This window comes from Callospermophilus lateralis, chromosome 2, assembly GCF_048772815.1.
Source record: "Callospermophilus lateralis isolate mCalLat2 chromosome 2, mCalLat2.hap1, whole genome shotgun sequence".
NCBI classification, from domain to species: Eukaryota; Metazoa; Chordata; class Mammalia; order Rodentia; family Sciuridae; genus Callospermophilus; species Callospermophilus lateralis.
The window spans coordinates 197,794,723-197,822,212 of record NC_135306.1 but is presented as its reverse complement, the minus strand read 5'-3'; the positions used below and the strand labels follow the sequence as shown (position 1 = coordinate 197,822,212).

The following is a 27,490-nucleotide window of genomic DNA, read 5'->3' as shown; positions in this document are numbered from 1 at the left end:
AAAGGATCTGAAAATACGTTGGCAAATCTTGACAAAATCCAAAGTTTCCTAAAGTTGGTTTAAGAGATACCAAGAGGCTTCAGAAGCATTACTGTCAAGAAACTTAGAATTTATAGGGCTTTCAGATCATTCTATTAACAACACATTTTAGATAGATAGATAATAGGTCTTAGCTATATAGGATTCTCATGGATTATAATCTATGAGAAAGGACCCATCTGTTTTATTCTCTAATCTGAATTTAACCTCTACAATGTTTAGCATAGTATTTACTGAATGAGATAAAACAAATGGATCAATCCCAGAATAAGGTTTGTATTGAGTTCAGTGCTGGTGAATAATAAAGAATGAATCAGGGAAATACGGCTATTGACCAGTAGCCAGGTTTTTCTACATAGATAAAAAAAACTTCTTTGGAAAGGAAATTCTAATAGTATTTTGGCTTTGTGCTTTATCCTTCAAGTCAAAATTAGAGTTGTCAGACAACCATCTAGACTTAATAGATACACTACAGTGCTGAGATTTCCTGGTCTCACTAGCCCAATAGTTTTTACACCCAACAAAATGAGACAGGACCATCTCAGGAGCCAGCTATATAATTTTAATCTAAAAATTTGGGCATACAGAAAGCATTTTACATAAATTCTCTTGATATTTTTAAGTTATATGACAGGACATAAGGTCTTCAGAAAAATAAAGTCTCTTCCCATAGATCTTAATCCTTGTCATCTGCATGCAGTTAAGTAAAAATCCCTGGTAATCCAACAAGTATCTGCTACCCCAAACAACATTATTTGGTAGGACACCTGACTTTGGGTAGGATGTTATGTTAAACACCTAGCCCAGTCTGCTACATATAGCCTGAGAAGCAAAATAATGGCCCAGTGATCGGTACTTACATACGTGCGCCTTTTAAATCTATATTTTCGTATTTACTAGGATGGTAGTTGGGGTTGCTAGCTTCTAATCTACTCAAAATGATATGTTCAAGAGGGCCATGTACTGCAGGTGGCTTTATTCAATGTTAGTTTTGTTAAATAATGCGCCAGAATCCCAGTGACCAAGGAAGCTATTAACTCTTTATACTTCAGTTTCCTAAATCAGCAATATGCTCCCCATGCTCTACTTCAGCCACATTGAATTTTTAAGAATCTTTAAAGGAAAAAAAATTGTTTCACATATAATTAAAAAGAATGTTCTTGGTAAGAGTTGGAACTAAGCTCAAAATAAATTCATCTTGGTATAACCTCCTTCTGGTTGCTCTGTAAAGAAAAAGAACACTGATACTTAAGAAAATAGTCAAGATGAAAAGGAAGAAATGCAGCTCGAAGTGAAGAAATGACACAGACCTCCCACATACACACTTTAAAAACTTTATTCATATAAAAAATTCATTTGTTTTTAAAAGCATTAACAAGAGAGAAAGAAAAAGAAAAAGGTATGGAGCAGAAGACATTTGCCCCTTAGTAGTTTCGGTGGGAAGGTGGGATTTTTGGTTGTCTGGAATTGAATGTTTAGTGTTTTTATAAATGAAAGAGAAAAAAATATATAGTTAAAAGGTCCCCAAAAGCCCATGGCTATTCTATTACCCACACCCCACCGAGAAAAAAGAGCACCAGGAAAAGCAGAGGAGGACAAGAGAAACCAAGAGTGGAGCCAGGTCTGGATGGGGAAATTCCCCTGTGCAGTGTGCTCTGAGGGTCACAGAGAGCAAAAGGCTCCTTTTTTCCAGAAAAGGTGGATGAGAGTGGGAAGAAATGGGAGGAAGGAAGGTAAATAAGGAATTTTAATGCATAGGGAAAGGGGTTGGTGGGTTGTGCACTTTTCTCCTACCCCATAGCCTCAATATATAAGGGAAGGGGAAGAGAGGGAATAAGAATTCCAGTTGCATTGAACAGAGTTTTTAGATTAAGGAAAGTAGAAAAAAATAAGGAAAAGGGTTTAAAAAAAAAAAAAAAAATCAACCCACGTAGCAGCTGATTTCTTTAGCCCAACCTGCTAATATACACTAAAAGTGAGAGGGGCATATTGCAGGGAAGGGAGAATTAGGGAGAAACCTTGTTCACTATAATCCCTTCAGAGATTATGGTATATCCTGGACAACTAAGGAGTAAGAGTCGCACCACTCACCCCTACCAATCTTGCTTTGAGATCCATCAAGATGAGATTTTTACAAAATCCCAATTACATGCTATTGAGCAAAAACCTGCTGTGGCTAAAATCAGAAGCTACGCCAATCCCCAGAATCTTGAGGCTCTCTAGATCACCTCTCCTCTTCTTTCTGCTATTGAGGGCTAATAGTGGGTAAGAAAGCAACAATATAGAACTTGCAAAATCATGAGAAATGAGACTGCAGAGGCAAAGAAAGGCACATGAAAGGGAGGGAGGAGATGTACCCCAGGCCAAAGGCACAAATAAGAGGCAAAGCCAGGGGCAATCCCCACCTTATAAGGGTAAAGGGGACAGGAGTTATGTACATCAAGTCCTACAGTTGGCCAACCAATCCAGATAGGAGGCAGGGGAGGACAGGCCTATAGGGTAGAAATAGGAGAAATGGGGTAGGGGTTGGGGGAAGCCAGATTTGAAGCTTCCTGCCAGTTTCAGACTAACCACTTCATGTACATTCCTTCTAGCTCCTCCTAGAGGTTCCTCTTCTTTTCATAAGACATCTTTCTGCTCCTTCTCAACCAGAAAGTCTTCCTTGACATTCTCCTCTTTATACAGCTTCTTGCAAATGGCCAGGACAAGTCAGCAGACTTATCACAGGGTGGGAGAGGAGGTTAAGGACAGCCTCAGTAAGGGGCAGCAGCAGCCCAGGGTTGGCATGAGGCTTACAGAAGAGATGGAGTTGGTAGGTCCTTGATGGCCCCTACCTCGGAGGTGAGGAGAGAAGGATTCTCAATCCCAGTTTTAGAAGGCCTTCACTTAATCGAGGGCCCCTGCCAAGTGGAATGTACCACTGCTGCCAGCCTTCTTTGCTTCATAAATAACCACTGGAATAAGAGAAGAGCTCGTGCTTCCCATTCTCCAAAAGAAAATTAAAAAGTCCCTTGCCCACCAGGAAAAATAATCTTGATTAAGAATCATCAGTATAGCAGGTTGCTGGACATTACATATACAGAATGTTAACTTCCAATTCTTCCCATGGCTTCCAGTGAAGTTTCCCACTCTCTCCCTCCCTACATACAAGGCCAAGAGTTCCAGGGAGAGCTGGCAAAAAGAGCTAATCTGCAACATTCTCAAGATATGCAAATAACTGAGTCAGGTTTCTTGGGAGAAACAGGAGGGATTGAGAGGGTGGGGTGAGACAATTAAATTTCACTGGAAGAAGTTGAGTTGATGGAATGAAGGCAGCTGCTTTGGGCTACAAGGGCAGGAGGCAGCCTGGCAGTTGGCACAATAGTCCAGCGAAGAGAGGGAAAAATCATCAGTCCATTTCACCACCAAAAAATAAAAGTACATATATTATAAGCCCAGGTGGAGTAGAGATAGTGGTGCTAAATCTTCTGCTGTGGGGAAAAAAAGAAAAAGATGTTAATAGGGTTGGAAATAAGAAAACCTGAAAAAAGACAATCGAGCAAGTCTGGAAGAAGGAAAGCAGCACATAATGGAGAATCAGATCACCATCTGCACATCCCAGGCTCTTAGGAGGTAATAATCACAAAAGCAGAAGTCCCCAGGCACCACATAAGCTGAGACCAGAGTCTCTGCCTGATCACATCAGCAAGATTGGCAAACTGCTGACACATAGGAACCTCCTTCCTCAAGGACAATCTTGGGGATGACTGGAGGACATACCATGGTGGGGTAAGACACTTGGTCCCCCTTATCATCCAAAACCAACTCATCCAACTCTTCCTCCAGAGATTCCTGCCCCTCGTCCTGCTGTGAACACATGCAATTTGTTAGTAGGAGAGTAAAGATAAAAACCTCATGAGAGTGTGCCAGACCTAAAGAATATTCCAAAATGTATAAATTCAAACAAACAAGGTATAGTAAAAGAAGGACAAAACATTCATAACAGGCAGGTACAGAAAGGGTGATGTGTAAGAACAGATCAGTTAGTATTAGTAGTCATCAGTCACCACCTTTACAGACTTTCTTCCCCAAACTCAATCAATGCAGAACAATGGCCCAAGGAATCCCAAGATGAGTCAAAACCCCTATTTTTTCCTTGAAACTCCTACCAAAAAAGATGCTAATTTTCTTTGTACTTTTTTTTTTTTCTATTTTATGAAATGTTCAAGCTTCAAAACAGAATTAGCCTTAGACAGACAACAGTAAACAGAGGATTTACCATCAAGGGTGTTCCCTTCAATGGCTCCATATCTCCCAGATCCCCAGATCGATCCAGTGTTCTGTTGTGGTCCCCTCTCTCATTCAGTGTGGAATAGTTGTTATCTAGTGAAAAAAGTACACAGAAACGTGATATTCCCCTCTAGATATGCAATATATATCAAACAGGAAAGTGTGAATTAGGCAGCCCTATTAGGAAATGTCCTGTGCCAAATGATTCTGAAATGCGTTAAACTCTGATGGTCCTGTACTTAAAAGGAACTTGAATATAATGGGGAAGATAATGTATATATGAAATACCCAGAGTATGACAAATGATAATAAGGCTAAACTAAAGAAATCTGTCTAGACAAGAGTACTGAGATTAAGAGGAAAAAGAGTGACGTATACTGTAATAGAAAAGACCTGACAGACAAGAGAACAGAGCTTAAGTTAAGTCTTTGAGGATGAAGAGAATTTAGAAAAGCAAATGGGAAGGGCAATCTTGAATTAGGTATGACATCAGCAAAATATGGAGGAAAAAAAAAAGAATGAAAAGATAGAGCAGCAAAGTAGACCGGGTAGGTTGGAAGAGAGTGCATGGAGAGAAGAAAGTGACCTCAGAGACTGGAGTCTGACTAAGTCAAGGGATACAAACTTGATTCTGTAGTAACCAGGGATCCATACAAAGATTTTCTGAAAACTTCTGAGTAAGTGGAATGTGGAAAAAGTAGATGGATAAAGTTTTACTAAATGTCCTCATATCCTTCCAAATGGAAACAGAAACAATCAGTCAATGTTAAATGGTGAGGATATAAGAAAACACTACAATGCTGGACATCTCTCCTCATCCCAGTGAAATACTCCACAACCTTAGGCAGGAATTAACCACCTACCTAGTAATTTTGTGTTTGATCCCATATTGCTCATTTGAATTTCTTCCCGATCAGGTTTCTTATCTACATGGAGTCAGAAAGTTATCCAGGTCAAAAACCAACTCTTCAAAATCTACATATATCATAAATTACTCTCTTGGTCTATCCTTCTTCCTTTCCAACAGACTTTAAATATAAGACACAATTCAATCTAAGCTAGCAGTTTTTTAAATTTACTTGGTCTCAAGGTCTCTCAAAAAATTGAGTCCTAAAACATTATGAGGATCCAAAGAATTTTCATTAGTGTGGGTTATATATATGAATATTTATGGTACTGAGAACTTTTTAAATGTCTATTTCATTTAAAAAAATGAGTTACTTCGTATTACTCCCCCACCCCCCAGTACTGGGGACCATATCCAGGGACTAACACATGCTAGGCAAATGCTCTGCCACTGAGCTTTGCCTCTAGTCCTTTTTTATTTTAAAAGGGTGTCTCTAAATTACTTAAGCTGTCCTTGAAATTGGGAACCTCCTGCTTCAGTCTCCACAGAGGCTGGGATTATAGGAATGCACTACTACACCCACCTACAAATATTTTTAATTAAAAAAAAAAAAAAATCACTGTTTTACTTTTATGTGTATCTCTTCAAAGTTTGGCTTAATAAAAGGGAACTGGATTCTCATATCTTTTTCTACATTCAATCTGCTATGTAGTTACTCTGGTTAAGGTTTATTGAAGAAAATCTAGCCTCACATAGATAAGAAGTCAAGAAAGGAAGGAAAACTTTAACAGTCTTTTTAGATAACTGTGAACATTTTTCCTTGATAGTGTATGAATATTCAGTAAGTAGTAGTTTCTTAAAGTAATGTGGAATATGAAATCAAACTAACAATCCCTTTATATTCTATTAAACTAAAATTATTGGCCTATCATGTACTTGGAATGTATAAATTACCCATGCATGATTTTAAAGCATCATGGCGCCAGTTCCTTGCAAAATACAAGTTCACAGACCTTCATAAATGTTCCAAATATTAATACTATTTATACATCTATATCTCTCTATCTATCCTATCTTTGGATAGACAGACTGAAAGGCACATTCCTTAATATCACCAAAGATTTTAGTAGAAAAGTATTGAGAAATTACCAGGCTCACAGAGACCGATACATGTTTTTCAGAGTTATAATCTTCAAAGTTCAGGCACCGAATACTGTCAGTTAAGTGACAAGCTCACTGCATTCCATTTTAAAGAAATGTGTGCCAAATACCTATGTCTAATTACAATTTGTTGGCCAATTATTTCAAGTAAAACGGTGTTCCATAAAAAAGTGGCTAGTCCAACTAGTAACTCCAACAACAGTACAACTGCTTTGCCTCAAGACAAATGTCTTTTTTTGTGTTTGCAGGGATTGAATGTCATTCTTTGCAGCAGAAATGCTTTGTATATACACTATTTCATCAGCACAGAATATTTAAAAGATGTGTATTCAAGGGTAGAAACATACCATTATCTTTTATAGCTCCACTAAGTACATTCTTATGTAAAGATGGCCTTTCCCCCTCAGCCTTTCCTTCTTCTTCTACCTTGAACCTTCATTCAGTGGTCACATTCATAGAAGACATTATGTATATTCAAATAGGAAATCTTGTATTTCCCCTCTTGATCCCTCGCACCACCACAGTACTGGGTTTCTAACCCAGGGTTGCTCCACACTGAGCTTCATTCCAGCCCTTTTTAATCTTTTTAAGGCAAGGTCTAAGTTGCCAAAGCTGGTCTCAAACTTGGAATGCTCCTGCCTCAGCCTCCCAAGTACCTGGGATCCCAGGCATATGCCACTAAACCAGCTTTTCCCTCTTGATTCTTTAGTTGAAAAGCCATTAACAACAATATATGACTAAAGCCATGTACTATGATTTACTACAAAGCCAAATGGTATTTCAATATCACAATCAAAATATCCTAAGGGGTATACTGAGAGCATAAAGATTACTGACATTTTTATTTATATCATTCAGATGGTTCTTTTTTTAAAATATAAGTATGTGGTAATGGGGTCTACAACTCATTCAGTGTGATATCACTGCCCTAAGCCACCAACAATATGCACCACTGCTTCTATGCCATCAAAGCAAATGTTCAACAGCCTCCAGACTTTCAGAGAACAATTCAAGAACAATTCAATTCATGGAGGCTAAAGCCAAGAGTCATTAAGATAATAAGGGTAAAACAAAATATACAATTCATCTCTTCAGAAGAACGTGTTTGTTCACATAGCAAAAGATTTTAAAAAGTTATAACCCAAAATAATAGTTGCTATCTCTGGGTAGTAGAAATAACTGATTTTCTATTATTTTTCTGGACATCTGTATTTTATAACTTTTCAACAGTAAACATGCATTACTTGACATTATATAGAAATTTAAAGGGAAATAAAATAAACAAAGGACCTAGGGTTCACTTTCCAGTGATTTTAAGTTCACAAGCAAAAATAGAAGAAATCACACTCAGGCAAATTGCACGTTTGATTTCCAAAGCTCAGATCTGCCAGCTTGTGCATTACAATTCTGGAGCAAAGCATTATTCCCCTCCCACAAAAGACTAACTCGTTCAGAAATAAATATATATCCTATTTCTTAGTTAATAAGCCCATAAAGAATAACAGAAGTGGCTAAAAGAAGATGCGTTTACCCCGTGGGTACTATACCTGATTTTTGGTTCCGGTCAATGAGAGGGAGAGTGCTATCATCATATGAATGACTACTCTGGCTTCTAGAAGCATTGTTTAGATTCACCTGGAGGCAAACAAAATGCCAAGTCATAGAACAGAATGTCTTTTTATTCTCCAGCCTGGCTCCACCCCACAAAGCAATCTGCCCCACCCTACCTCCTCCAGAGGCTCTCCTTAAACATGGTTTCCTTCCCCAGCTTTCCATACCCCACCCCACACCCATAGGCCCCAGCCCCTAAGGCACATTTTATCCCACAAAAGATTTAATCCTCTACATTCCTACTTCCAACTCTTAAGAAAAGGTAACGCTTAAGGATTGAATAAATACCCAACATAGTGAAACAATAGGCTTCTATTTGTGTTCCTGAACAGGAAATTTTAAAAGTTCCAAATACTCTAGTATGAGTATCAGAAAGAAACAGTCTCAGAAAATGGTAAACTTGCTCAAAGGGTCAGGGGAGATTTGGAGAAGTCGCCAAGGCCATCATCACCCTTCATCACCACCAGCACTTACTTACTCCACGTTATGACACTGAGGGAGACCAGAGCTATTTCAGCAGCAAATGAGCTATAAATACCGCTCTTGAGAAGTAAAGCAAATAAGGTCTACTAATTAGAGACTTGGGTCAAAAATAGACTTAGTGTGATGATGAAATAGAAGGAAAAAAAAAATGTTTTGGTCTTGAGAGTTACTATACCTGAAAGTCTGATTTCTTCCATCCTTCTTTTTCCAGGGGCTTCCTCAGTTCCTTATATCCCCAGATTGTCTGTAATACAAGTGCTGCTGCTCGAACTTCTTTTTCTGAGCGATTCCTTAAAGTAACACCATATTAAATTTGGATGTGAGACCAGGAAAGAAGCTTAGGACATATATTTTCTGGTTACAACGTTAAGAATATAATTGCCAAAAAGGGTGAAATCAAATTTTCCAAAACCTATATTCTGTCCCAAAGAGTAAAATACAATATTGTCTGACATAAGTGCCTATTATCAATTTATGGATCAATATTAAGAAAAAGAATATGAAAAAGAATAATGTCTTTTCACATTTCACATGTAAGGAAGAGGAATAATCTCAGAAAGCAAGAGGGGGACTAGGAATGTGGTTCAGTGAAAAGAATGTCTGACTGGCATGTACAAGACCCAGGGTTCAATCCCTAGCACTGCAAAAAGAAAAGCTCCTTCCTAGCAACCTCCCTTTCATATACTTAAAACTCTTCTAGCTGTGGTTTTAAGTGTAAGCTTACCCTGATTTGTTGATCAACACTAGCTTCTCAATACCCTGCGTCTCTCGAAGCTTTTTGGCAGCCTCTAAGTTCTCAGCAATAACTTCATTGATGGTGTTCAAAAGAGAGACCACAGTGTCCTCAGAAAAATTCCAAGAGGAGCTCTGTTGCCCTCCAGGCAGATTTTTTACCAAGTTGGGAATAGCATGTTTACCTAAAACAGCAGCAGAAAAAAAAAAAAAAAGCAGGGAAAAAAGGCAGAGTTAGGCCATAAGGAGCCTTACACTACATTTTATATTGATCAGATCAAGTAGAAATACTGACCATATGAATTTGATTCACTATCCTATAGGATTATCATATCAAAAGGGCAAAGAACATGAAATAACATGAACTCATTTGTCCTTCCTTCTCTCATTCTTCAATCACATTAAAACAATGTGAATATTGTACATCAAATATGTTACCCAGTCCTTTCAGATACTCTAATGAAAACAGAATGTCAATACTGTAGTAACTTAACAGAAATGAAGGCATTATGAATTTAAAAGCTCAACAACTCAACAACCTAGGCTCTGCCACTAACTGGCTATATTAACTCTGAGCAAATTACTTAACTTCTATACCCTCAGTTTCCTTATCCTATTTAAAAAAAACAGACCTCTATAAAGTGATGGGGATTAAATGAAAACACAGAAGTATTTAATAATGCCTAGTAACAATGGAGGTGCTCAATAAATAACAGCTATTAACATTCTATTTGTGAAGAGTCATCACTTCTTATCTAAGAACCATTAGACCATGTCCCCTCACCCACCCTAAAATTTATAGACTATTGAGGACTAGAATCTTTTCCTTAGATGATTTCAATAAATACATTACCAGCACCTACAGGCACTGTGCTAGATGCTGAGACAACAGCTGGCATTCAACTCCTTACCGATTAACTCCTTATTGCGTGCATCCACAGCCAGATTTCTTAATGCTCCAGATGCAGCTTTCACCACCCGCTCATGTTCATTGGTCAGGAGGTCAGCTATGGCAGAGAGAGCCTTCTCTTGACGCAGAGCAGAGCGGATGTATCGACCATACTAGGCAGCACATGGAAGACAACAGATTATAAATAACAAACTAGCTATATAAATCTTCCCATTTCCAAATCCATTTTGTAAAACATACTCACCGTCCAGCGCCCAGCACACAAGTTCTGGATGGCTCCAGCAGAGGCTTCTAGGATAGCAGGAGTTTTACTCTCCTTAAGGAGTGAGATATATATCCGAACCACCTCTGGCTGAAATAAGAGCTCATAGCCTGTACAAGAAAGAGCAAGAAGGCAGAAGATACTAATCGATACCTACAAACCAGGCTCTGGTGGTAGGAATCCAGCCTTAGTACTCTAGGTAGATGTATTTACCATTACGCTCCCTGAATTCCCTTACCTAGTCAACAGCCAACTCAGAGACTTGATTCTTTACTTTACCCCCTCTTTGGGTACCAAGATTTGATTCTTAAGAGTAATTAGTCATGGTAAGAAGCAAAAGATATATCAACTCATCATGTTCAACTCCTTTCTCTCCTTACTCCTTGACTCTTCTCCCCCACAGCTTACTTTGGCCTTGGTTCTACCATGAGCTCTCAGAAGATTCATTTAGTTCATTGATAGCAATCAAGGTTCAAGATTTCTCATCTCAAATGAATTATTTCTAATTTAACCCAGTCATTTTTATATCCATGGAGAGCTGTAAACCTTATAGTCATCAATACAATGAGTCCAAAGATGCAAACTATGATAAACAGGATTCTTCTAAGAATAAAGTTTAAGCCTCCAAAACTGTAGTGACCACTTAGAGTAGCTAAGTTTCTGCTATAGCCTACCATGAGAACTTTATCCTATCCTTGAATAACCTGAAGCACTGTCTTAACAAAACAGGCCTTTGTGCATTACTTCTAAAATACTATAGATTTTACCAGTATTTTCACTGTCACTTCAAATCCCCAAGTCAGAGAAGAGAGAACAGTACATATGTTGCATAAAGTCTACTATTAGGTTACCAAATACCCTATCTGTGGGCTATGTTGATGAGATCTTTGGAGACTGAAAAGAAAAAAAAATAACTTACCTCGAGCAGGACTTGTTCTTTTAGGGAAGTCCACTGTATCATTTGCTGGATCCTCTGTGGGTTTTTTCCCTGTAGAAATAGGAAAAGGGTATGGGGCAGGGAGAGAATAGGGGTAAAGAATTTTAAAAAGGAAAATTTCACCTGGCACATTTTTCATTCTTCAGTCAAAATCTTTGGATCAGAGATGCATCAAAAGGAGCAAAAGAAGGGAAGCCCGCCCAACTTGTCCCAGCAGGGGGCTATGCAGAAACAAGGACAGAAAACAGGTAGCAGATAGATATAACAAGGATAACCACTCTTGTCACTATTGACCTGAGTTTTGATAAAAAGGACTGTTGCCCAGAAACAGCATGCCACGATCCACGTGCTCAGAGGAGCTGAACTTGTTTCAATGGCTTTCCTCAACTCAATTTTCCTACATGCATCCACAGGGAAGGGTTAGGCAATGAAATACTAGGGAAGCTAAAACCAAAACATGCAAATTAGAAGTTGTCAAGCTCCTTAAAAGATTCAACTCACCTCTGGAGAACCATTCATCTTCCAATGCGTCACCCAAGGTGTAAAGCAGAGGAGAGATAAAGGAAGAAAATGCAGGAGAAAGATGTCAACAAAAGCATGGTCAAATAAGCAAGAAAGCACAGAGAAGTAAAGAAAAACACAGGAAACAGAAAGGAGGAATGGGAAAGAAGGCCCCAGATTAGTTGAGTTCTCAGTGCCTCAGTCATTCACAGCAATACTACCACCACCACCACCACCACCATCACTACCTCCACCACCACCACAATAAAAGCACACAGCTCAGGGAAAGCAGCGGCAGAGCAACAAGACAGTCTTGACCAGACAGATTCCCAGACTCTTTGCAAATATTCTGTATCTAAAGGTAAGTGTTCCTTCCTCTCCCTGTCCCACATTAAAGAGCAAAGAATGAGGAACTAAGACTCACCTTTGCCCTTCTTGGCCCCAAAGCAACTGGCAGCATGTGGCCCAGTACTGTTGGCAACACTGGGAGGTGCTTCTTGATAACGTTCTGCTTGTGGGATCTCCCGGTGAACTTGATAGGATAAGTTCCGAAGAAGGCACACGCAGTTTTCCACAAGCTTAGGGACACAAGATTTAATAAGAGAAGTAAATACCTATGGTGATTTTGCAGCAAGTTCCCATGATTTAGGTATTAAAATATCAACCCTCAAAATATAATACAATCCATCATTTCTCAGCATTCCAGTCTTCTCAAACTCCTTGAATTTAGTGGCTTTAGCCAACCCCAAAACTGGATCACTGACTTTCCTACTTGGAAAATGAATAATCTTAGAAGACCACTAGGCAGCTTTCATATACATGTCAGGAAATTTATTTAGTTATTTTTATTTATTTATTTATTTTTTTAGAGAGAGTGAGAGATGGAGAGAGAGAGAGAGAATTTTTTTAATATTTATTTTTTAGTTTTCGGCAAACACAACATCTTTGTTTGTATGTGGTGCTGAGGATCGAACCCGGGCCGCACACATGCCAGGTGAGCGCGCTACCGCTTGAGCCACATCCCCAGCCCCCATGTGAGGAAATTAAAAAAAAAAAAAAAAAAAAAAAAAATTCCTAAGTTGAACACTCCTTCTTTAGGAAGAAGGTGCTGGGATAGGCATTTTATGTAATGGAAAGCATGAGTGGGTAGGTTTGCACTACAAGTACTTTGTAGATGCAATGAATGAAATTAATTTACCTTGCTATCTGAATCCTTCTGCCCAATCTCAGCCTGAACGATGAAAATAAGGGCATCAACTAAGCCATCACATTCCCGAAGCTTCCGACGAGCTTCACTTCTCTCTGAGCTTACATTCCTGAAGGGAAACCAGAAAATACTTTAAATGACTCAAATTCAGAAATCCCCCCATTGACTATCCCACAACATCTATAAGCTTCCTCAATACCCTTTTTACTCACTATAGGAAGTAGTGAATATCTTATAAGCAAGGCATAGCAGTTAAGAGAAAGTTCACTGACAGTCTCTGCTTTCTGAACCTTTATCACCATGTGGGGTATGGGTTAATAATTCAAGATAGAATAGATACTTCTTAAATGGAAGTACAAATATACCACAGAGCAGAGTGTCTGATTTGAAATATAGAAAACTAAGGGCAGAGATACAGACACACAAAGCCCAGAACTAGATGATTACCTACACATTGTAGGTTCTGAATAAGTGTTTACCAAGTTAGATGAACAGAGTCAAAGAGGCATAAAAGAGATGTTTAAGGGAAAACAAAAAAACCAACAGCAGGTATATGTGGAATAAGTGAGTAGCAATAAAGGTAAAACAGTTGGAGTTGCAGGATACAATAAAAAGATAGTAGAGGCTGAATAGCAGGTGAAAGAATTTTAACTTTTGCCAAGCAGGTGGTGCACATCTGTAATTCCAGTTACCCAGGAGACTGAGGCACAAGGATCACAAACTCGAGACCAGCCTCAGCAACTTAGTGAGACTCTGTCTCAAAATAAAATAGGCTGGGAATATAGCTAAGTGGTAGAGCACCCCAGGGTTCAAACACGTAGTACAAAAAAAAAAAAAACTTAACTTTTCTTTTTAAAGAAATTATATATCAATCCTCAAAAATCCAATTTTACATTCTCAAAGCCCTTACTATTACCTAAGGCAGCCAGCTGTGTTGGTGAGCACCGACTCCCACTCAATATGGCGTGGCTTACAATCTTCATTAGGTTCCCTCTCCCAACCAGAATGAGGAATGATCACTTCATCTGTCAAGGCGTGCAGTGCATGGTCCACAATCTCCATTTTGATTGAGTCATGGGATGAGAGATTCCATAGGGTTCCTGGCAGAGACAATTCATAAGATAGCTCTCCAATACCCAAGATCATATGTTTGAAGAATGTCAAGAGAATCCCCTATTGCTCGACTTCTTGTTCTTCCTTAATGATCAAATATCTTGCATTGATATTCAAGCTTTTGTGTGTAACCCGTGGGAAGAAATAAATTTTATATTTTACAAACATACAGATCACGAAGTAAAGTTCCATAAAAACAGTACTGCCTATGACTAATGCTCACCAATCCACCTATACTGATCTCTTCTACCTCGACTCTACTGTCATTTGGAGTCACATAATTCTTAGTTGCAGGAAGCTGTCCTGTCTACTGTTGGATGTTTACCACTCCTGGCCTTTACTCATGGATGCCAATAGCACTCTCTACCCACACCGCAGTTAAAACAAGCAAAAATGTCTCCAACATTGCAAATGTCTTCAGGGAAGAGAGGGGAGAATTTCCTCCAACTAAAAACCAATGGTCTATACATTCTCCTTTTTTTTTTTTTTTTTTTTTTTTGATACGCGGGATTGAACCCAGGGGCACTCAACTACTAAGCAACATCCCCAGCCCTTTTTATTATAAGACAAGGTCTCACTAAACTGCTTAGGGACTCACTAAGTTGCTCAGGTTGGTCTTGAACTTGCAATCCTTCTGCCTCAGCCTCCTGAGTCACTGGAAATAGAGGCATGCATCACCACACTAGGCATTTTTTTTTCTTTTCTTTTGCTTGGAATGGTGATTGTGACCCACAAAATTGTGTTCAATTCACACTATCAGATCACAGCTCAGAATCTGAAAAAACACTGTTCTAAATAAAGCAAGGATCACAGCTCAAATGTCTAGATGGGCCTAGCATGTGAGTCAAGACAGGCATACACTTAAATTACACAATTGGGGATAACTGGCAACTGACATCGAACTTCCATGTTTGGAAGACAATCTTCTTTGTGACCATAGTTGATTAGAGATAATCTATAATCAAAAGTTAAAGGACTGGAAACCCCTCTCTCAACTTCTCTAGGGGTAAGAGTCACCCAAACTTAGCACTTCCTGGGGCCTAGAACTTACCAGTAATGACTTCAGTAAGATCCATATCACGAGCCTTTCGGAGCAATCGCACAAGGGCAGGAACACCATCACAATTTTTTATGGCAATCTTGTTATCTTGGTCACGTCCAAAAGAGATATTCTTAAGAGCTCCACATGCTCCAAGGTGCACTTCCTTTTTGGGGTGGTCTAATAATCCCACCAGCACTGGGATGCCCTTGAGCTTCCGCACATCAGTCTTCACCTTGTCATTGCGGTAGCATAAGTGTTGCAAGTATGCAGCTGCATTAGACTTGACAGCATCCAAGCGGAATCCCAGCATGGCAATAACCTCTGGCAGCTCAGGCTGTCTCCAATTGGGAGGTGGGGGGCCTCCCTTGCGAAGGCTATCCAAGCTTGCTAAACTTCCCCGCTCATGCTGGGCCAAAGGAGCCCAATAGTACTGATCTGCTGGCACCTCCTCGCCAATCATGTCTTCATAACTCCTGCAGATTTTTGGAAAAACCAACAGAAAAGAGAAATACATCGAGTAGTTAAGTCTAGCTTACTGGACACTCCTATAACCCCCCAACATTAAGGCAGGATTATCCCCAGCACTGATACACAGATCATATATCTCCTCTGCATTAATAATATGCTAATCAATTTTAATAATTTCAAAAGTACCTTCAATTAAATTAGAGCTACCCTTTTTTCATCAAGTTTGCTGCCTCAGAAAGTAATCTTTGGAGAAGTTAATCACAAAAAAAAAAAAAAAAAAAAAAAGAACCAAATCTAGTTACTGAACATGTAATTTGAATGATACCTGAAAATTATTAGTTTCCAGATAGAGATTAAAATAAATCCTCAGACAGCATAGCTAACCAAACTAAATGACTCAATATCACAGAAATCATCAAATAAAGCCTGAGAACAGTTCTAGCAAGCCCTTAGCTAAATGGGAAATGAGGCATTTATACATAGGGACCAGTTGGTAGAATAAGACCCTTAAATATACTTTATATTTAAGGTTCTCCTTATCCTATTTTGGAAATTATTAAAGAGGGAGGGGTTGATAGAGAAAAATAGAAAAGAACTTCTTGCTACATCATATGAATACCTGTCTTTGGTACTGATAAGGTGTATGTCTTGAAACACTAATTCTCACAGTTCATAGCAACATCAGACCTGCTAGTCAACAAATATGGGTTTGGTTTTGTTTTATTACCCGGGATTGAACCTAGGGAGCACTTTATCACTGAACTACATCCCCAGTCCTTTTTTTGGGGAGACTGGATCTTCCTAAATTGTTAAGGCTGGCCTCAAGCTTTTGATCTTTCTGCCTCAGCCTCCCAAGTCACTGGGATTACAGGCATGTGCTATCATACCTAGCTCTCAGAAATATGTTTGAAATGAGTCCCATTCTCCAATTTCTAAATACCTCCAATTTTGTCAAAATCTGCTGACCAACACTGTATTTAGGATGCCCAGCCACATGAAACACACAGCAATTGCAGGAAAGAAGTCAGTGGGAAGATAATTCTTCCTGTTTCAGTACTACCAGCAACCACTAGAGGGTGAGTCTGTCACACTATTATTTATTCATGACCACCAGGAAGAGACCCATTATCTCTGCACTCATCTCATTCTGCGGCTCCGACAGGAGAGAGGAGAACCTATTGTGTGGAACTCTCCAAATAAGACCTTTGTTTGCTCCACAAAACCACTCCCATTGCCACCAAACACTCAAGGTTAGCTTAAGCTGAAGATCTGCCTCATGGGTGTCAACAACAACCATTCAACAGTGATTCAAAGGCCCGAAGCATTTAGTTAAAAATAAATAAATAAATAAAGGCCATTTCAAAATATCATTGAAACAAAATAAATTGGTTATATTAGCTAAATTTTAAGAGAAGGCTACTAACCTGTACATGTAGAAAGATTTCCTTTTAGTCCAGGGGTAAAAATACAGCATGTTCACAAATATAGGAAAAAGAACTCAAAGGCTATGCACCAAAATGTTAACTGTAGTTCTTTTTGAATGGATGGTGTGCTTTTCTGGGGTTTTCAGGCTCTGTGTTAAGCACCTTTTAATTTTCTTATTATTTTAAGATAAGCAATTATAAAAAACAATTACCATAACCAAATTTTAGTCACCTGAAGAAATCTTATATTTCCTTCTTTTACAGGCAAAGGATCAAGATTCTTTCACTTTACAAATAACAAAGCTGTGTCCAGAAAGATCAAATGACTTGCTTGAAGCTACACAACTAGTGGCAGAGGTACAACTAGAACTGAGGTTTTTCAAGTTCAGTGCTTTTTTACACTAATCAACTGCCTCACTGTTTAAGTTTGACCTTGTATTACTCTCCTAGGCCCGGAACAGGAAGCAGCAAATGATCTGATAGTCAAGCAGGTTTCCAAGTCCAGTGCCATCCTGGAACAAACCCAAGAACCAGGCCCCAAACCTTCTCTATGTCAACTGCTACAGGGATAGCACAAAATGGCCTAGCCACCCACACCCACCTGGGTCCAATCACTCTTTACTAATGAGGAAGTCAGAAAAGCAGACAACACCCTGGGCAGACTGCTGCTATCTACCCCTGCTCTAGGTTGCACCAGCTGAAGTCTGGTGCCCCTTCAGGAATAAAAGGTGAGTCACATGGGAGTTGGATTAGCTAAGACACCTGAAAGGTAAATGATTCAGGCTTAGATAATGGGGCCTCTACCCGTGTCCCCAGCCCAGTTCACTATTAACCAACGCTCCCTATACATGAGGAAAGTAAGCACCAAGGCATTTGGCTTTAGAAGGTCATGACCCATACACAGAAATTCAGTAACAGCTGCCAAAGCACCCTCACCATCAAGAAAACCTTAAATTTTTCCTTCTTTTCATGTCTCTTTGTCTGGAAAACACAGTACCTAATTTATTCTGAAGCAAGATTTGCAGTCCACAGGCCAAACCTGTCTTCATACCACCCAAGAACTCAATATTTTTTATATTTTTAGAGGCTTGTTTTTTAAAACAAAAAACATCTAACAAAACCTAAAGGAGGTCCTCTGTAAAGGTCTGCCAATCCTACTCTAAAGCATTCTCGAGGCAACAAGGGAAAGTATCTACTAAACATCAATCAGTCTACTTTCATTTCACCCAGAATTCCCATGGAAAAGTCTGATCCCTAAAGGTTCTTAAAAGTAGAAAGAAAAGCCAGCTCTTTCCCCCATCTTGGAAAGACCCTTTCCTTTTACTCTTGCCTACCTGAGGCGGCGGCGAGGGTCAGAGGGTGTCCCAGTTCGACGGGCAGTGCCATAATCAGACATCATACCGTAATCCAGGTCATCATAGCCCATACTACGCTGGTCATCTTCTAACCCGTAAGGCTCTGGGTGAAAGCGGTGCAGATCCACACTGCTCCCCCCTACCCGAACCTGGGGCTGTGGCCCATAGACATCCTGTCTACTAGGTGCCCTGTAGCCTTCCATGCTGGGCCTATATCGTTCCTCAATGCGAGTCACCCGGGATAAACTGCCATAGTTGTCACTGCCACCTGGATAGCCATCTTCATAGTGGCGGCTATAACCATCAGGAGGGTAGTGGAAGTTCCTCGGAAGGGTAGCAGTGCCTGCTTGGCCCACATAAGGACCAGGTCCACCATTGCCATTCTTGCGGAAGTCACGACCCAAAGTCTGGATATAGTTGTTCGAAACTGATGAGGCATCCACAGGCAGACCGTCTGGTCCCACAGGGACTGGCTGTACTGTCCGTGTTGTCACTGTCTTCACTACTTTCTTGACCTTCAATTAAGGAATGGGAGGAAAAAAACTACTGAGGGAAATAAGTGATACAGCTTACTTCCAGACCACTCCAAGAAAAGAAGCAAACCCTAATCTCTAGGCCACTACACTAGAATGCCTATACCATCTACCTTTCTTCCCATCCTATACATCTGAGCAAGAAAACTGCCCTGGCAATTACTGCTTCTCAGAGAAGCTCCTACAGACCTTGACATGCCCTCTCTCTTCCCAATCCATCAGATTTTCCCATATCACTTTTCCGTGTGAAGAGAGATCACTTTCTTTTTGGCATAAGAACAAATTAGTGATCCTTCCTTCACCCTAATTAAGTGCTTAATCTCTCCCCTAATACAAACTACAGAAAGACTTCTTCTATTTTCTATTAATGAGACCTTATGCAAATCTCAGCTTACTGTGGTCTCTGTGCGCCGAGTGGTCCCATCATCTGAAGTCTCCACAGAGACAACAGACATGGCTCCTTCAGGGTCCTCCTCTGTGTAAGTCTCCACAATCTGCCCTGGCTCTTGCATCCTGGGGATGGTGCTATATAGAAGATGACTGTGATCCTATATGGAAAAGAGGAAAAGAATTATTAAGAACCCATCCTAGTAAGAAGCAGAAGGGCGAGGACTATTCATCCATCTTTTATAGACCTCAAGATTTTTAAAGAGAGGTGACCTTTCAAACTTGTACAAAAGTAAATATAATTTTCCCATTCTAGTCATTTAACTAGTATGTACCAAGCTAAACAGCTGATAGCCATATTGACACCAAGTGACAAAGGTAGCAGATTTAACTTCCCAATTCTGGTCATCTATGGTTATCTAAATGAATATGAACTATGTTAATGGGCCATACATACATCTGAGTGATCTCTCAAAACGGGCTTATCCAATAAATAAAGAACGTTTTTTATTACGAGGGATTGATCCCAGGGGCACTTAACCACTGAGCAACACTCCCAGCCCTTTATTAAGAATTTTATTTAGAGACAGGGTCCCACTCAGTTGCTTAGTCCCTAAATTGCTAAGGCTGGCTTTGATCCTCCTGCCTCAGCCTTCAGAGTCACTAGGATTACAGGCATGCACCACCACACCCACTCCCCACCCCCCAAAAAACAAAGAACTTTTAGGATAAAACAGAAAATCCCTATAAGACCAATCATTTGACTGACTTTATATTACTCTAAGGTAAGCCAGAAGGCTTCTAAGACCAACCAGATTTTAGGTAGGATTTTCTGCAAAGTAGAATTATGCCCTCCCTAAAATAGGAATGTAGTATCTGGGATCACATGAGAGGGACAGGGAGGTAGTAATAAAGATCAATAGCCATTAATATTCATTTCAAAACAAAGCTACATATATACTTTGTAGCTCCACCTTTTTACTTTCCTAAATGAAAGAAACTAATTGATGGGTGTTTACAATGTGCCAGACACTTTATGAATTACCATGATGCTCTTATAAGCTGAAGAAGTAAAATGATATGAATGAAACAACCCAGCCTTGAGCCAAAAGAATTACCTGGGGTCCGTTGAGTTTCAAATCTGAAAACTTCTGTCTCTCAAGGTCAGCATCGCCCACAAACCGGCCGTTCTGAAACATAGCCCATGAAAGGACAATTCATTTTGTGGCCTTCCTTTACTCTATCAAACATAAATGTCTTTTTCCCAAACAGGAAAAGGGCTTTCAAGAAGATGTTTGTGGCCTGAAATCCTTGTGTCAGTACTCATAAAATAACCATATTACTTCTTAGCTTAGAACTTTCCTCAAAGTTGGAATCAGGCCTGCAATGGCAGACTGGGTCTTTGGTTCATAAAAACCTAAGCTCCAAGAGGGCAGAGGAGGGGGTTTGGAGGTCAGTTTTATTTAAGGTAGCATCCCTAGTGCCTTACGCAGTGCCTGATACATTATAAGCGTTCAAAAACTATTTGCTGAAATAAAGAATGTTTTAGAAAAGTTTCCCTACATGCAACCTTTTTGAAAATCCTTGAGAATATAAGGAAAATTGAAAAGGCTAATTTAGGGGTTTTCCAAAAAAGTCTTCGTTATTGTTCCCTGAATCTTCATGCTCTGCTACCATTGGAAACTCCCATTCCATACAGCTTTTTAAAGAAAGATGTAAGTCTCCCTTTCCAAGTATGAAGAATATAGGTACCCCAATTCCCCTCCAAGAAGACTAAATTCTCAACATCTTTATCATCAATTATTACAAACACAGAACACATTCCAAAATGTCAACCTTAAATTGTTCTGTCTTAAATAGCAGGAAATAATCTAATGACATTATATCACATAGAAATACATATTTCCCTGCTCCTCTTTCAATAGAGAACACAGTGAGATCTGGCCACCTTAGGAAACTCTTCTCCCACCCCACTCCCCTTTACATGAAGAGTATAACGCTGAGGGAGAGGAAGTTAAACATTACTTTCAGGAAGAAGGAAAGGTGTGGTTTCATTGCTGAGCAGAAGTTAAAAATAAGAGAGCAAGAGAAAGAAACCACATACTAAATCCTGGAATTCCCCACCACCTCCAAGCCTGAGTCGTCTTTTCAATATATATATCTCATCCCTAGCCCTCTACTCTGGCTCCTAGAAAAAATTAGAAACATTGCAAATATACAGCCTCCTTCAAATTCCTGATTATCCCCAACTGGAATTCTGTCCTCTAGCTCAATCTGCAAGGTTCCTCAATAGGAGGGACCTTTTCTATCTTAAAAATTAAATAATCAATAAAAAGGACTGTCAAGGCACGAGCACTATTTTGGTTTCCATCCAGAGATCTCCTAAGATGCAGTCTATCAAGCAATGCCCTCCGCCCCCCTCCCACACACACACACCCTCAGACAGATTTCGTCACAGCAAAGTCAGACTAGATAAACCAAAGGAAACACAAGATACTTCTCACTTCTAACACCAACTTTCCAAAGTCACATCAGAAAGTCAGCCAACAAGAGACCACTGGCTCCTGTGGTTATTTGGGTTAAACAGCAGAATGAAGCTCCCTCTCCAATTCTAACCAACAGAATTAACAATAACCCCTTCCTCCAAGACATGATTTATACAGCCAACAAAAAAAGAGGCCACAAAGGCAATATGGAACAGGAAAATACAATTTATGGATATAGTCACACCTTCTGAGAACAGATTGTTCCCTGAAAGAACTGAATGAAGCTGGGAGTACAAGATGCCCAACTTCCCCAACCAATAAGTGCCCATTTACTTTCTTGAATTTTTGATTCCAAGAAAAAAATAATCAGATAAAACAAGTAATATGACTATAGCCCCAAACTATACTATCTGCCATGGCATCCCAACCCTGAAAACCCACTCCAACAAAACAAGAAGTCAGATGATGCTTCTAGAGATAAGTCCACCCAACTCATCACAGCAGCAATATTTCTTGTTTCTTAATCAGTATTTAACACCTCTGGAAAAGTTCAAAATGAAGCATGGGCATTGGATAGCCCATCACCGAGGGTAGAGTATCTTCCCAATAAGGATTTTACCCTCTCCGTGACCATGCCAAAGTCCTACCTGCTGGTCTGATGGAGAGAGGGGTTACCTGATGCCGGCGTGTGAGGGTGCCGTTGGCCATGAGTGGGTTGGCATCCTGTGGTGAGACCCGGACGCGTTCCAGTTGCGCCGAGACGTGGCGCCGTTCCTCCTCCAGCGCCCGGGTCAGCTTCTCAAACTGGGCCTCTTGTTCCTTCACAGAGGCCAAGATGCTGGCGGTCGACTCCACCTCTGAGTCGTCCATGAAGGTAAGGGGCAGAGCCGTGGCAGGGCAGGGTAAAAAGGAAGGTGGATCACAGAGGGAGGAGGAAGGAGGGAGAAGGCCCCCCTCACTTCACACTATCGGGAAAGGATAAGAGAGAGGAGAGAAAAGATCACAGGTCAGAGAAGACAGATGAATTATTAATCCCAGAGCCAAAGATGCCCTCTCGTGGTTTTACTACAATGCAGAAAGCAAGCCACCACCAAGCCTGGGGGCCCACCACCAGTGTCTACTCAAGCAGAGTCCTTTGCCCACTCCTCAACAGCCCACCAAAAGTACCTACTGAAAGGAAAGTGGTGACTAGATCTGTCAGTAGGAGAAGGAGAATGTGACTAAATGTGGTAATCATGGCATGAGATTAAAAGATTCTTTTTCCCTGGAAAAAATTGCTAGTATCAATTTAATGAAAGTTTTAACTGCATGGTACAGACAAGCACTCACTGTCCTTCAGGGCCAAGCCACTTCTAAAACAAGGCAGTACAGATTTTACTTAACCTCTCTCAAATCTGTTACTGATACTGCTATAGTAGGGGCAAAATATACTAAATTAATATGCTAACTTAAAATCCCAACTAAGAAATGTAAATTGGAAAAAAAAACATCTCCCCCTTATCAAAGGTGGAAAGACAAAATTAAGTCCTCCATGTTTGATACATTTATGGACGGGTCTTTCTAGCTTCCAAACTATACTACAATATTGAGGGCAAAATGTGCCTTAAACATAATCTGTGGGGGGTGGGGGGACACTATTTCCTAGGACTTTTACCTCTTTGGGGAATAGGAAAAGGAGCAGTAGGCTCAAACTCTTAAAAAGTACACCTTGAAGTAGTTCATATTCTAACTCCTAGATGTCAAAGGCTAGAACTTCCTATGACTCTATAATCTTACAGAAAGTTCTAAACAGATTATCTTTTTACCACTTTACTTTTTCCAACTCGGGACAAATACCCAAGTATCAAGATGGTTTATGTGTGCTGTTTATACAATAAATGATAATATATCCTTATTATATAACAGCAAGTTGGCCAATAAATCAAGAAGCATTATAGTCATACTGCTGTACCTAGTTGATTGTCACTATGGGTGACCTTATGGCCAGTCCAAAAGGCAGGTTGGAGGTAATCTCCCCTACTCTACATTCTCTCATCATGCCCCCACCCCCGTGGAAAAAAGTCACTTAAAAATATTTATTTATTCTTAATAAATGTGATTTTAATACACACCTGTTAAGAGAAGGGTCGTAATTGATTGTTTTAACACAGAGAACAGCCCAGTCTAGATTCAAAAAAATCATGGAAGAAGCATCCCAGCCACCACAGCAAGGAGGAAGCAGGAAGGAGAGAGCTGCAGAAATATTTGAAAGAAAAATGGAAATGAGAGGAAAATAAAATATGCCCAATGCATAAATACAAGAGAATCAAGGGGAAGTTTGAGGCATGAAAGGTATTAATTTAAAATATGATTTGGATGGGGAGGTTGAGGCAAGAAGATCCAAAGTTCAAGGCCAGCCTCAACAACTTAGAGAGGTCCTAAGCAACTTAGCAAGACTTTGTCTCAAAAAAGAAAAAGGAAAGGGCTGGGGATATTGCTCAGTGGTTAAACACCCCTGGGCTCAATACCAAAAAATAAATATATACATTGTGTGTGTGTGTGTGTGTGTGTGTATACTGAATGAATGAACTGTAATTGCTTAATGTGACCAATGCCCTTCAGACTTTGCTGTGTTCAGATACCTGGGCTTTGAATGTAGTTTTCATTAAAATATGGACTCTATTGTCCTATCAAGAATTCCTCTATTTGCACCTCTATACAGAACCAAGAACTGTTAATAATATGGATAAAAACCCATTTATCCCTTGTTCCCAGCAATCAAATTGGGGGGAAAATTCCTGTTGGAATGCCCTTCCCCCTCCTTTCCACCCCTAAGGCAGAAACCTCAAAGCCCAGTTCCAGCATGCCCACAAACACATTGAGAAACCAATGCAATAGTAGCAGTGGGGAAGACAAGTGGAGACTAGCCTAGACTGAATCTTTTGCTTAGGTTCTGTTTCCCACGCTCCCCAGAGCCCCACCAAGCACAAAGGATTGGGCCTACTTGCCTTAGAGTGTATGCAGCATTCAGCAAGCAAGAGTCCCCAGAGAAAACTGATAAACAGGTGCCCAGAACTCTTGAATTAATTCATTCCCTAAATCAGAAAGTATATTGCCCCCCCACCCAGATATGAACTCCCACAACCACTTATCAACTCCTGTTCTTCCTTTGAGTCCAAAGCCCATTGCCACTTTCTCACATTCCCATCCTACATTTTAACAGGCCACTCAAAGGTCTTTCTTATAATAAGTATCCTTATCATTAAAAACTGTTTCCTTTCCATCTCTATTTCTTCATTTTAAACACTTGCCCTTATCCGCTATGTACAATGACCTATGAACTTCCACACCAAGAAAACTCCACTTAAGAGAGATTCTTCCAGTTACTGAGCTTGAACAGGGCCTGCAGTGCAGTTACCACTCTGGTAACCTCCGCCCTGTAATCCTCCTTGCTAATAAAAGCCCAAACAACCACTACATGGGGCATACAGAGACAACACTCCCTGCTGCAGAAATTGTTTGTTATCCTGCCATAAATGGCTACTTTTTGCCCCCACAACTTAAACTCAGAAAAAGGGAGTTAGGAAGATAGGAAAAAGGTAGGTCAGAAAGCAGTGTCTGGAAAAACATTAGCTTCTCCCATCTTCATAATTTTATAGCTGACCAAATTGAAGAGGACAGTACAGCTGGTAGGAAGAGGAGGTCAGATTCCTAGGTCTAAAAGCAGAAAATTTTTCTGCTTGAAAAGGGCAAAAGCAAAAGCTATGTTGGGCACAATACAACTCAGAAGACCAGTTCCAGTCCTCACTCTGCCACTTGCCAACAATGGCAGTTAAGTCCCTGCCACATACTCATCTGTACAATGCCAGTATCACCAACCCAATGTAACTCAAGAGTTGCTGTGCAGATTCGGTGAGATAACTGTTATACAAATGTGAGGTACTAAGTTGTTTCAAGAGTTAGTTTCTGTCTTCCAATTACGTTACTTCATGATACTATCTCAGCTCCAAACTATTTTGTGAAGTAGTAGATTAAAATTAAGATCATAAGATCATAGCTGAGGCTAGGTGCAGTGACCCACATCAGTAATCCCACTGGCTCAGGAGGCTGAAGCAGGAGGGCTGCAAGTTCAAGAGCAGCCTCTGCAACTTTGTGAGACACTGTCTCAATTAAAAAATGAAAACGGCCGGGAAGGTAGCTCAATAGTAAAGCACCTCTGGGTTCAATCTCTAGCCCAAACAAACAAATGGGTTCTAAAGAATGGATCACCCTACTCAATTTTAGAGGTCTCACCTAGGCCAGTGTTTCTGGGACAGAGGGCACTTCTCTAGTGCCTGGCACTCATTACAGCATTACAAATCTGTTAATACCAAGTTTTTTATTCTCTATTCAAGGCCTTACCAGTATTATTACGAAGGAAAAAAGGGAATGTGAAAAGAACTAACAATTGCTGAATGCTTCACACTTATCATCCTGGCAATCCAAATAGTAACCACAAGGAACTAAGTTTGATTGCAAATTAGAAAACAGACTCAGGTGAAGAAATTGCCCAAGTCCCCATAGTTAATAGCAAATTTTGAATTTAAACCCAGGTCTCTGCCATTCCCAAGCCTACATTCTCTTTCTACACCACACTGCCAAGGGCTGGGGTTGTGGCTCAGTGGTAGAGTGCTTGCCTAACATGTGTAAGGCCCTGGGTTCAATCTTCAGCACCACATGAATAAACATAAATAAATAAAAGGTACTGTGTCCAACTATAACTAAAAAATAAATATTAAAAAAAAAGATACATGAGAGAGCCTCTATGCCCTACAACTACTGAGAGCTTTCTTCCTAACTATCATAAAAATAGGGGGAAAGAAGATGTTTCCATTTTTCTTTAGAATAAAGAATTATTCCTTTTCTACATTAGAGAGGGGGGAAAATGAGGAAAAAGAAACGAGTAGGGACAAAGAATAATGACATTGAGCAAGCTACAGAAGACCAGTCTTGCAACTCAGAAATTTGATGACATTTCTTCTACAAGCCATACACATCATAAAAAGATAATGCTACAAACCAGAGCTGCAAACCATAACTGACTTTGGCAGAGTCAGGAATGGCTTATAAGTCTGGTCCAACACCTTTCTAGTTTTGCCACTTAATGTTTCCAAAGCGTTCACTTTAAAAAAAAAAAAAAAAAAAAAATCAAGGATTCCTGATGTGAGAAGGGTGGCACATAAAATGAAACTTGTTTTTCTCCTAAGACTAATATTTCCTAAGAATAGTCAGCCAGCTTTATGATTAACAAGTTTTAGATCCTATATTACTGGATCCCATCCACACTAGAAGGCCTACCTGTTATTACCCAGAGTCTACAGCAAGATTCCCTCATTCAAGCAGTGACAATGATAAAAGTTCACTCTCTGCTGTCAGAACTCCAAACCAAAACAAGTTAAATTGAATCGGTGCCCAGAAGGCCAAACAATTAGACAATGCCAAACAAATAATAGGGTGAAAACCAGTCATCAATAGCACAGTCCCTGAAATGATTTGTTCTATTGTAAACAAGCTATAGAAATATAATTTGGAATTATGATTCTTAAAGGTTAAGAATATAGGCTTTGAAATCTGACTGGGTTCAAGTCACAGACCTAACACTTATATAATACCAGACCAGTACCACCTATTTTTAACCTCAGCTTTCCTGTCAATGGAGAAGTAAAAATACATAGGATAACTGTGAGGATTAAATGAGATGATTC

At 39.9% G+C, this 27,490-nt stretch overlaps 1 protein-coding gene across 12 annotated transcripts in view; it reads right to left on the bottom strand.

Annotated features, from left to right (window-relative positions):
* Positions 1 to 1,357: 1,357 nt before the first annotated feature.
* Positions 1,358 to 27,490, bottom strand: part of Ctnnd1 (catenin delta 1) — a 50,326-nt gene continuing 24,193 nt past the window's right edge. For 3 of the 12 annotated variants that reach the window (XM_076847269.2, XM_076847270.2, XM_076847268.2), the window contains 19 exons: positions 23,879 to 23,999; positions 22,443 to 22,732; positions 20,400 to 20,471; positions 19,290 to 19,442; positions 18,341 to 18,876; positions 15,124 to 15,587; positions 13,876 to 14,059; positions 12,951 to 13,068; positions 12,177 to 12,330; positions 11,753 to 11,770; positions 11,234 to 11,302; positions 10,297 to 10,424; positions 10,054 to 10,204; positions 9,135 to 9,327; positions 8,586 to 8,700; positions 7,864 to 7,951; positions 5,172 to 5,234; positions 4,298 to 4,401; positions 1,358 to 3,509 (listed from right to left, as the gene is read on the bottom strand). In XM_076847269.2, coding sequence (XP_076703384.1) covers positions 3,498 to 3,509; positions 4,298 to 4,401; positions 5,172 to 5,234; positions 7,864 to 7,951; positions 8,586 to 8,700; positions 9,135 to 9,327; positions 10,054 to 10,204; positions 10,297 to 10,424; positions 11,234 to 11,302; positions 11,753 to 11,770; positions 12,177 to 12,330; positions 12,951 to 13,068; positions 13,876 to 14,059; positions 15,124 to 15,587; positions 18,341 to 18,876; positions 19,290 to 19,442; positions 20,400 to 20,471; positions 22,443 to 22,637 — 2,817 coding nt within the window. In that variant the 5' untranslated portion in view covers positions 22,638 to 22,732; positions 23,879 to 23,999 and the 3' untranslated portion in view covers positions 1,358 to 3,497. The other 9 variants (XM_076847273.2, XM_076847272.2, XM_076847279.2 and 6 more) reach the window with 7 other exon arrangements.